The sequence below is a fragment of the Nestor notabilis genome, unplaced genomic scaffold, assembly GCF_000696875.1.
Source record: "Nestor notabilis isolate BGI_N333 unplaced genomic scaffold, ASM69687v1 scaffold33990, whole genome shotgun sequence".
Classification (NCBI taxonomy): Eukaryota; Metazoa; Chordata; class Aves; order Psittaciformes; family Psittacidae; genus Nestor; species Nestor notabilis.
This window is the reverse complement of record NW_009911234.1, coordinates 1-11,752: the sequence shown is the minus strand read 5'-3', so window position 1 is coordinate 11,752 and position 11,752 is coordinate 1. Positions and strand designations below refer to the sequence as shown.

Here is an 11,752-nt window from a genome sequence, read left to right as displayed (position 1 = left end):
AATGCCAATCTTGCAGTAAGAAACACCAAAGTATTTTTTCTAGAAAGAAAAAAGTTCTCACTCACATGCAGATACACACTAATCCAGTACAGTTACAGCTTTAAACACTTCATGCCCTTGATGAATGAATCTCCTATCATTACAGTGACAGACTCACCATCATCTGTAATAGTACCACTGCTGGATCCGTTGCTCTTGGCCTGTCTGTGAGAAGAGAGAGAGGACTCTGCGTTGTGAACCTTAGGAGATGGGGAGGGTGATGGGGAAGGTGTGAGAGTTGGTGATGTGCTTTTAGATGTAGATGAAGTCCCAGATGCAGGTCTTTTGTTCATCTCCAGTTTTTGCTGTAATTAATGATACAATCATTTCAGTTGAAAAAAAAAAAATAAGTTATATACGCTTCAATATTACTTAAATTTCACATAATATCTACAGAGCATATAATCACAATCAGAAGCTTCTGCTTGATACATATTGAAATAATTGGAGCAATACTGATTTATCCCAGGTGAGTGTCCCCCCTCAAATTCATCAAGAAAAGTATATTTATTAAGGCTGTAATTCTGATATAAGAAAATGATTTTTTATAAAGCAATACTATATACAAACACAATTATTTTTTTTATAAGAGCTGAAATTACTTTGACTTTGAAAACAAGTCTTTTTCATTCAGAGATACAATTAAATAAATAAAGCCTCGATTAAAGCTTTTCAATGTACATCAAATGCTAATTTAAAGTAGTACTTCAGCTGGATTAACCAGCAATATGTAGCAAGCATAAACTACTTGGTGCATTTAAATCCCTTGCTGCACTGGAATGAAAGTTTCCAGTCAAACCTTAAGCTTGACTTGAATCAAATGATTCAAATTTATTAAATATTCTGCAAACATTTAATACATTTGGAGACATAGAAAATACATGAATTAAAGTGAGGAATAAGAATATATATATGTTTCTATATCAGTCTTCTCCAAAACAAGTTAATGTCCTGCACCTCTTAAATTCCTTGATCTATGTATCACTTCACAAATTTCAAAGTTGGCATTATATGACCTAAAAAGAAGTGTTAGGTGATTTTCTCCTGGATTCCTATAACTTAAAGTATCTTTGGTCAGTCAGGCTGCTACAAGAAAAACATAAGAAAAAGTTGAGCTGGGTAACAAGGCAAGAAGGGAGAAAGGCAGTGATTCCTGCCTCTGTACAATTTTGCCTCTGTGCTATAGCATAAATAGAACTTTTCTAGATACGAGATGCACATTAAAAGATAAAACTGATTTGAGTGGTAACATGCTTCCATTACTCTATCCTATGCCAGAATGTACTACTTCCTTAGCCCTGCATTAAATTGACTAGAAGCAATGTAGCATGATACAAATTTGAGAGGTCTCTGAAGAGCACTGTGAACTCATTTCAATTTTTTGCCCCAAATATCCCTGTATTCTCTTATTGACCATTTGTGATTGAGAACGGTCTTCCCTCTCAAGTGCACTGTCTGCACTTACTTAAACTACATCACCCTGTGAACTGTTATTCAGTTTTCCTTTCTTTAAGGCTTCTACAATCCCATCTCTCACAGGTAACTTCTGCAGAACTGATTAGTGTAAATATTGCTGCATTTTTAGATAAGCTATTTCCAAGTTCAGACAACATGATCCTAATGGGAGGGCACAAGCACTTCTACAATGGATATTAAATTTTCAGCATTTATACTGTTGATTACAAAGTAGTCTGTTTAAGCTTTTGCAACCAGAGTAGATTCATGCATGATTCTGTACTCCCAACAGCCACCAAGTCCCAAATATCACCTCAGATGTGATACACTAATTACGTGTTTTGTTATTAGTGGATAGACTGAAATTCAGCTACATATCTAAGGAAAGAGCACTGAAAGAGCAGTTGTCCTTCCAACATACTGGCATAATTTTATTTAAAAATCTTTTCAGCAGTATGATGAACTCACTTCCCAGACGATGATCTGTATCTTGAGGGGAATTCCACCTCATTACTATTCTTTATCCCCTAATGTCTTCCACTGTGAGTGGGAATAATAGGGAAACTTCTTAGTGGCAGTAACAACAGGCCCCAACAGCTGCAGCCCAAAGCTCAGTGGCACAGGTATTGAAAAAGCATTTGGTAACTGTTCAGTAGAGGAGCCTTTAATGAGGAAAAAGGATAAATAAAGTGGTTTTGTCTACAGAAAGAAAGAAACAGATCATTTATAGCCCCAGGAGCAGCTATATGGGATAGAAAGGGAGGAAAGATTATCATGTGCCAAAGTATCAGTATGAGTCCATAGCTTTTGGGCAGAGTAAAAAATTTTAGCTCCCAATCTCATCTTTGAAAAGCAACCATTAGTCCCTTCAGAATCAGGACTGATAGGTTAGAGACCAAAATGACTATTCATGGAAACTGTTTTGGCATTGGTAATTGCACACTTCTTCTGATTTTTGTCTTCCAGAAATTTCAATTAAATCACTGGACAACTTTGTAACTTAATTTATCATTGATATTTAATGATTAAATATACATATTGCTTACTGTTGTCATAGAAGACACCACAGAAAGAGATGTCTTATACGCACATGTACTAATCCTATATTCTGGCCTTTTTTTATTTCTCTGGGCAAAACTTCAAGAAGAATCTCAATAAAGGATGCAAAGAAAATGAAACAAAGCAAAACAAGCTGTTTGGAGATTACGCAATCAAAAAGCTGAGAAAGTTCGCTCTTGGTCATGTATTCTAACACTGTCAGAATTAGAAGTAAAAACCCAAATTATGTTCTTTCTTTCTCTTGCTCTCTGAAACGTACTGCTAACCCTGTGTGAATAATCTCATACATTTCACAACAGTGTATCATATCTTCCCTGATGATGTTGCTTTCTAACTTGTGTCTGGAAATTTTAAAGATTTAAAATCTTAATCCTTAAAAATTTTGTACAAAGCAGTTGTTAACTGCAAAGAACATGCACTAAAATGGGCAGGTCATGAGGGTAATGCTATTCCAGAAAATTCATAGGCAAGTCAGCACAGATAATACAGCTTGTACTCAGGAGCAAAACCTGACCGTGATGACAACTTAACATCCATGCTGTTTAAAAATAACACCTTCTGGAGCAGACTGGATACACCCATACTGTTGTGGCTGTCAGATCCTGGTACAAATTATCTGAGTGTTGGGCACTCAGGTTGTGCCTTTGGAGGGAAACTATCTGTACCACTTCAAAGTAAAGCCCAGGAATAAAGAATATAGAACACAGGACTCAATCAGGACCATAGAAAGAAATAATGGTAAATCAAAATAACAGGATGTATGTACCCAAAGTTTTATATTTGCTGTTTGTTTTTTTTTTGAAAGAGAGTGAAATTAATAATAAAGCAAAATCCTATTTTATTATTAGGTCTAATCTTTTGCTGATTTGTAATTAAAAGGAAGGTTTGCGGAGCTGAAAAGTTGTGTAACAGGTGTTCATTCATTTCAGGCTGTGTGAGGTCTTGCAGTTACATTTATCAACCATCTATGACTGAGGCATGATGTATTGAAATTAGCCAATTTGGAAGCACAAAAATTTACATTTTTCTGTACCTTTACAACATGCCCATTGCCAACAATTTGAGCGCATTGCAAATCAGGCAGAGTGGATGAAGGAGTTGTCTGGACTGGACTATTCTGTTGGTTGGGTTTCTGTTCAGGTAAGCCTGCTGCTTTTCTTCTTTGGGCTGCAATCTGAGACAAAACATTATCTGCACTGCCACCTGAATGAAAAAAAAAAAACAAAAAACAAACAAACAAACAAAACAAACAAAAAAAAAAAAAAAAACCAAAAAAACACAAATAAGAACAGAGTCAAGGAAACCATAATTTTAATATGATTGTGAATTCTCAATTCACTTCTCTCCACTACTCACTTCCTTTTAAAAACTGACTGGATGAAAAAAGAGAGAGAGAATTGTAAGGTTTAGACCTGTTCAGCAGCTTTCAGGAAACAGAACAAAAATCAGTCACAGGAGAAGAGATAAGCCAGCCTTTTCTATATACACACAGAAAGTTGACTTTCATACTTTGGGATACACGTTCACCATACTGTCTTTACAGCTGCTGGATACAATGCTCACAGCTTTGATTTTAATTAAAAACTGATTTTTTAAAAAAAAACAAAAAGCAAGCAACGGGGGTAAGAGACAGTTCTATGAAATACATGTTGCCATGATCCACCATCCACCTCATCCGTCCTGGGTGGACTCAATAAAATCAAAATATTTTTCTTTAAGACAGGGGCTAACCTACAAGACTTCTGCAACAGATGTGAGGCTTTTCTTCCCTTAGGTAGGTGTACAAAGTCCAATCCAACAAAAACTTACAGCAGTTTTGTTTATGTGGCAGTAGGAGCCCTCATCATCACAAATGGTAGTTTTTTAGCTGGACCAGATACAGACGACTTCTTATTAAAAATGGTACCTGATCTGTTTTGCAGTTCGCCTCCATGCCTGTTAATCCCTGCAATGTTGTTGGATCCACCAGAAGAATGGGGAGAATGGTTGAAGTTGTTAGAATTTGAAGGAGATGCAGGTCTTCTTGCAAATGTTGGTAATTTGACTGGTCTAGTACCTTTGCTAACAGATGTCTGGAAAACATAAAGAAAAATAATTTTCATCTGTCTTGATTGAGCAAAAGAACAACAGGAATATCAGAAATAGTCTTATTCCACTTATAAAAATACACTGAATATACAGTTATAAAAATCACAGAATTACAGAATCACAGAATGGTTTAGGTTGGAAGGGACCTTAAAGATCATCTGATTCCAGCCCCCCTGCCATGGACAGGGACACCTCCCACTAGACCAGGTTGTTCAAAGCCCCATCCAATCCTTCAACACTTCAGGGATGGAGCAGCCACAGCTCATCTGGGCAACCTGTTCTAGTGTCTCACTACCCTCACAGTACCTTATTCCACACCTAAATCACCTCAACTGGTATTAAGCTAACTTTCACTCAAAAAGGGAAGACAGAAAAAATCTGCCTAAAATATTTTCATTGTCCCATTTCTAGAACTGACATGAACTACAGTTCTGGACTAGTAAAATAAATTCTTCTCTACACTTGACTATTGGAGTCTAAATTCAGAGGAGCAAGCACTTCTCCTTTCTCTTCTACTAATTATGAAAGCAAAGGTGGTCGAGTTTGGTTTGCTTCCTGTCTCAAGACAAACAAGCCATTTTCTTTTTGTTTTGTGTTTTCACTAAAAACACTGAAGAATCAGACAAGCTCCCTCTATAAAAAATAGGATCTATTCAGACTTCTTCCCTTTTTACAGTACTTAAGCTTTAAGGCAGTATGCCTTCAAGCCCACTTGATCACTAACTGCTACAATTTTATCTATTATTAAGCTTTCAGAATGTTATGTCTGTATATTTGTGCCTCACTGGTATTTCTTCTCTCTCCCTCACTTGCTAAAAAAATGAGAAACTTTATTGTTTTCTTCTGTCCCTAGTGTTTTCCCAAATCAGAGCAGTTTCCATCATACTCCAATGACTGTATCTACTTTGGCAACTAAAATACAGAGGTGGAACCAGCAGCCACTTCAGCAGTTTGCATTAAGGCTTGACTTTGGTTAACAACAAATAAGTAATTTCATTTCATGCAGTACTTTTGTTCCATTTATTTTCCTTCCCCAGAGATGTGTATTCTTCCTATACAGCAGAACATAAAGGACAAGCCATTACTGAGACAGCAGGTTTAAAGTAATTTCTAATCAGAAACACAGTGTGGCTCACCAGTCAGCGTGGCTTGGACATAACACAGTATGTTTGTACGTATTTTGTTTGCTTACTATATCAGAGTTCCCACTGCTGTTAAAATCATGCTTGATCGCTCTCTGTGGCCAGGCAGTTCTCATCTGTTCAGCTTTGCCATCTTTGCTGAGTCGTGTTCGGTCAGAATTCCAAAGCTCAAAACTTGAGGGTGGTAAGAAAGGTGGTATCACTGCTTTCAGTTTATCGCTGGGCAGTCTGGTAAAAGGAGCACTACTTCTCAACTGAGAGAGGGACACAAAGAAAGGGAAAACAAAAAGAGCCTCTGAAGAAAGATTACTGGGAGCTTACGATGTAGCTTCAGAATTGTAGGTTAAATAAAAAGATGGAGATGCATTTTTAAACAAAGTAAAATGGAACTGAGACACAGAAGTAATATTTGTAAAGATCTACAACACATAACAGAATCCAATGGACATTCCAGCATCCATAAGTATGCTCATTAAGTGGCAGAAACTGTCTATTCCTTCATTGGGCTGAATATTGCTTCAAACTGATTTTAACAGGAATGTTAACAATTAATTTCCAAAGAAATAACAAGGTGGTCCTCTCTATTCCCAGACAGAACACATACAGCAGGAACAGGCAGGATGGTGAAAGAGTGAATAGCTGCCTGTTCCTGCTGTATGTGTTCTCCAGAAAGAGAAATAAACAAGTGATTTGGCTCCCTGGAGTTCTGTCAGTCACACCAAAAGTTGATCAATCTTCTTAAAAAAGAATGTAAAGGATAACTAGCCAAATTTAATGACATCTCCAGGGACTAAGCCATGGGGGAATTTAAAGCTACAGCATAACAGAAGAAGAAATAGAATAATAGAAATAAACATCCCTAACATTTCATGGTTGCCTCTACTAATGATTTTTCACTTTTACACTGGTACCATGTTCCTCACAACATACTTCATGTCAGCAACTAACAAGATGTTCCACCTATTTTACTAATTTGTTGCTGATCATACAAAGGTATGGGTAACTTTTTAAATAAGTCAGTATTTGTGAACAGCTTCCATACCATACTTGTAACACTTCCTAGTCTAAGGACTACTGATATATCACAGCCTGTCAGCTTCTGCCTAGCGACAATAAACAAATGATAGCTCTCTTTCTTATGGTGACTTGGATATGAGATTAAAAACAAAAAATTGAGATGATGGGAGCTGCATGACCTCCTGAATTGAGCTGAACACCCAAGAACACTGTGACATACCATCGTTGTCAATAATTCATCATCCTTTCCTCCTTTTGCAGTGTTTACACCTGAAAAATACATAAATGATGTTTTATTGTTCACATGCTTACTTTTGTTCTCAAGGATAACTTACTCTTTTCAAACATTCAACAGCTTTACCCTCAGGAAGCACACAGAAACATGATTTCCAGTAACATTGTCGTGTACCTAAATTAAAGTTAAGCCAATAGTCTTATTTCCCATCACAGTCTGTGGGGGTTTTGCATGGAGACGTCTACAATTTCAGTAGATGTGTTTTATAGTTTTGGCTTTTCCAATCTTTCTTTTTTCTGAGAATTATTTATTTGTTTAAATAAATTGGTTTTCACTACATAAATTAGTTTATCAAAGATACTAACAGATTTTGAGCAACTGTCTAATTTAATATTGCTTGCTACAGAACAGTAACATGTTTATATTAGCATTTGCCTGCTTAAATGATGCTATGTGCAGCATTTAGCATGACCAACAATCAGGAGTACAAACATCTCTATATATATACTACAGATATATTACACGTCTTTTCAGTTATATTAAGCTAAATAAAAACAAAATCAATAAATTAGAAACAGTATCATCTTAGCTAGCCCTTGAGAGCTTGTGTCTCACAAGACAATTCTGGCTTTACCACTTGTTTTGTTATTTGTGATCCGAGCTGCAGCACCATCAAGGTTTCCAGAGGTGTCTGTGTCACTCTGTGAAACTGCTTTTATGGTGGAATTTAATGATGGTTCAGGCTCATCAGGAAAAGGCACAAACTGATTGGAAGGAAATCCATGGCGCAATGTCGGAGTGAACTTCAGCCTGCGGAATCGATTGGACATCCTGCTCCACCAGGACTAGATTGATAAGAAGACACAACAATTTAGTTCCAACTAAAAGAAAAAAAGAGGAAAAGAAATGCACAATTAAGTAATCCTTACAGCAGTGATAAATCTGTCAAGACATTTTTGCTATCAACTACAAAAGCAATGTTAAAGTGGTTTGCAATTATCAACAGAATCCTTCACTATATTTTCTATGTGCAATATTAATGTTTTTCCTTAATTTTTTGTCTGGCAAATGCCTTACAATGTTTTTCCCCACTATCTGGAAAGACAAGGTAAATAAAAATTTTAGGAGAATTTGAGTAGGAAATCTTTGCAACTACATTGCAAATATTTAATTTTCCCATTATATTCCAATTTCACCATATGTTCTTACACACTCCCTGGTGTCAAGGAACTGGCATGTGTATTTTTGGCTTTTCAGAGGTGTGCATAGAAGCTTATCTGATCTGCATGAAGCTTCTCCTTAAGATTCTCCAAATCAGTGGCAAACTGGAAGAGTTCTGATAAACTACAGATCCACAGTCCATACAGTGCTGCTATACAGACAGCTTAAACTCTGCCAGACTGGAAAGGCTGTAAACTGAAAAGGAGCAAGGCAAGTATCAGCTGTGATAAGCACTTACTGCATCTACAACCAGCGACCATACAGGTATCACGTATGTGAAAACTATTACACAAAAGGATCATCTTTTCTCAAAAGAAAATTTATCAAAGTATTCACAGAGCTATACATTTTTAAAAGCAGACAGTGCAAGATGCTCCAAATATTTAACAGGACATTTCTCTAGAATATGAGATCTATAGGCTATATTAAGAAGACTTATGCAATCTGTATTAAAGATTACATGGCTTATAGACAAATCAGTCAGATCATAAATATCTTCTGTATAAAGCTGCTCTTCCCTTCCCAGAACACTTTGTAAAAATAATAACAGAGTTGTGTAAAAGTGATGATACTTCTTCAAGGCAGCATTATGGGATATCCAATCCAGACAATATACACTCCTGGTCTACTCTTTATTCTTGGCCATTCCTTCTCAACATACACATTGCCCTCTCTCCTTGGCATTTAACATTTTTCAACTGCTTACTGATATGTCTTCCCAACTGTCTTACAGCAGAAGCAATATAAACTCTAAACTTACTCCTTGTAAATCAATCCTTCCAGCAGATAATTATTAAAAAGATTTTAACCCTGCATGGAACATTAGTAATGGACAGACTTCTCAGACCTTTGTATCTCTTTGGAGCCATAACTAAAAGATTTAATGTAAATCTTTCAATAACAAAGAACTGATGGAAAAAGGCAAAAGAGACAACTCCAAGAAAGCAATAAAACCCACACCATCCAGCATTTATTCACCTTCTAAAAGGAATTGAAAGGACAAAAAAATCCATTTAGTTTTAATACAGAGTACAGTGAGCTTACAAAACAAATTGCTTGCACAACATAGTTTGGTTTTGTTCCCTGAAGCTAGCCTGCTTCTGTAACAAAGATCACTTTTGAGTTCCTGTTATCTTTGTTACTCTTCTTCACAGTGCTTCTGCTTCATTAACATATGCTCACACCACAGACTAACCCAAAGTGGACGAAGTACAGACACTATGTTACCATATAAAAACAGTACTGCTCTGTGGCAAAAAACGAATGATAATGGGGAGGTTCATGTTGTACTCTGGTGTTCAAGAGTACGGTAGTCTGAGTCCTGGAGTTTCCAGTTTGCTACTGCAGAAAGTTGTGGCCTCCCCATATAAGCTACCACATCACACAGACAGAAGCTAGAATAAAACGGCTTTAAACTAGACTGAAGCAGCCAAGTAACAAAAATGCATCTTTGGGTAAAAATACTGTCTGTCAAAAGGCTGAAATCTAGTAGCAGTGGGAGAAGGCAACAGTATTAAAGAACAGAAAAATGGTGTTGCCACTTGAGAAATATCTTAGACATTTATAACAATGTTAGGAATGAAAGACTAAGGGGAAGAACTGGAAATCTCTGCCCCCAAACGACTTTAATCTAACCAAGAAACTGAACGTGATAATTCACACTGCTCTAATACTGACATTGACAATATAGCTTACCGAAGAAACACAGGAAGGAAAAGAAAAGAAACAAAATTTTTGCATATGGAAAAGATACAACTTTGTTTTCAAGTCCAGAAAATGATGAGAAACAGAGCCATTAACAGTTCCCTTGTGAAAGGGGTAAAGAGTACAATCCTGGTTATCCACTACAGAATCAGTAGGTAAAAGAGCAAGGTCCTGTATTATGCATAAATTGCAAATAGAAGCAGCACACAACAGAAGTCTACTAGTTAATGACGCAAGTGATCAAAAAGGAGACACAGAAAAGAGAGGGGTTTTTATAACTTCAAAAGCAGCTTACTTGTCAGTAGATATTTCTGTATGAATACCATTAACAGGAAGAAGGTAGGAATATATATGGATTTGACAACAGAGTAAGAATATTTAAATCAGCTTACACGAATTAGAACCTGACAAGACTGATTAAAATTACCTTAGAGTAATCATAGACAATACCATCTCAGAACAAAAATTGATTATCTTCAAAATAAGTTATGATGATGGCAGAAGTTACAGAAATCAGGCAAAAAGCAAATACATAATCACCCTTATCTCCAAAAGGGGAAAACCTGAAGATGTACTGATCAAAATGCTTGACTTGAAAGGACATAACTAAAGAAACTTAATACGTCATCACAGCCTGTAAGAGAGAGCTGGCACTGGTTTGTTTGGAATAAATCGCACCAAATCAATCTCCCTCTGACAGAGTAACTGGTCAAGTGGGCGGAAGGGAGGAAAAGCTGTAACATAGCCTGACTTTCAATAAAGTTTTTATCACTATTTCATGTCACATCCAAACAACTGAGGAAAACATGGTTCAAGTAAAATTAATATAGGGAAAGCACCATAGCAAAAAAAAAAAAAACACCCTAACATATTAAGAGACAAATTAACAAGAATCGGACCTCAAATTGGGAGGACGGACTTTGCGGAAGACCTCTGTCTGGACAGTTTCGTAAGCACCTTAGATACTCTAATTTAAGTACTAACAAATTGACATTATTCAGTAGGGGTCAAGCTGACATTTTAGAAAAAGAAATCAAGTGTACAAATATAGAAAAGGAAGTAAGCAGCAAAGCAGCTGTAGAGAATTAAAAAAAGACAGAGTTGTAACATACCACAAACTACGTATAGATGCAGTGTCTCACTGCTGCAAAAAAGGTGAATTTTACTGGTAACTGCATAAAATTCACAACTATGCAAGTAGTTTATGTACACTGCTATGTTATACTGAGACCCTAGTTGGAATCCCGAGGCAAGATAAACAAGAAATAGTAGAAAACTTATGAAAAATAACCTGCAAACAAGGAAATTTGAATTATTTTTGTTTAGTCTGGAGGAAAAAAAAAAAAAAGATTGAAGAGACTATGGACTATGGTAATTCTTTATTTATATAGTTCTTACAAAATTGAAGGTGGTCACTGAAAAAGAATCAATCAACTTAATAAGCAGCAAGGGACATATAGATTAGATCAGGGGAAAAAAAAATCTGACCACAGAAAACAAGAAGCAGTGGAACTGGGTACTAGTGGAGATAATGGGACCAAGGGATCTTCTTTACCACAGAGAAGGAAGAGAGAACAGAAACTTCCATCAAGGACGTTCTTGGCATGTTGATCCTGTCTCCCCACGTAAAGCCAGGTGAGTCTCTCGAGTTCCCTCTCATTTTTGCATTTCCATGATTCTGCAGACCACATATTCAGTAATTTGTACTGATCTGGATAGAAAAATTTATGTACAGGCTGAGTCACCCTAATCATCTCTGGTTTACAGTCTTAGAGTCATAGAATAGTTAGGG

The 11,752-nt window shown here is 36.5% G+C and overlaps 1 protein-coding gene across 1 annotated transcript in view; it reads right to left on the bottom strand.

Annotated features, from left to right (window-relative positions):
- LOC104405175 (ankyrin repeat and SAM domain-containing protein 6-like) overlaps positions 1-7,880 on the bottom strand; it is a gene marked incomplete at both ends in the record, with an annotated part of 8,696 nt that extends 816 nt beyond the window's left edge. The window contains 6 exons of the mRNA XM_010013802.1: positions 158-344; positions 3,575-3,756; positions 4,460-4,625; positions 5,834-6,037; positions 7,021-7,070; positions 7,670-7,880. Coding sequence (XP_010012104.1) covers positions 158-344; positions 3,575-3,756; positions 4,460-4,625; positions 5,834-6,037; positions 7,021-7,070; positions 7,670-7,880 — 1,000 coding nt within the window. The remainder of the gene's footprint in view (positions 1-157; positions 345-3,574; positions 3,757-4,459; positions 4,626-5,833; positions 6,038-7,020; positions 7,071-7,669) is intronic.
- Positions 7,881-11,752: the final 3,872 nt, after the last annotated feature.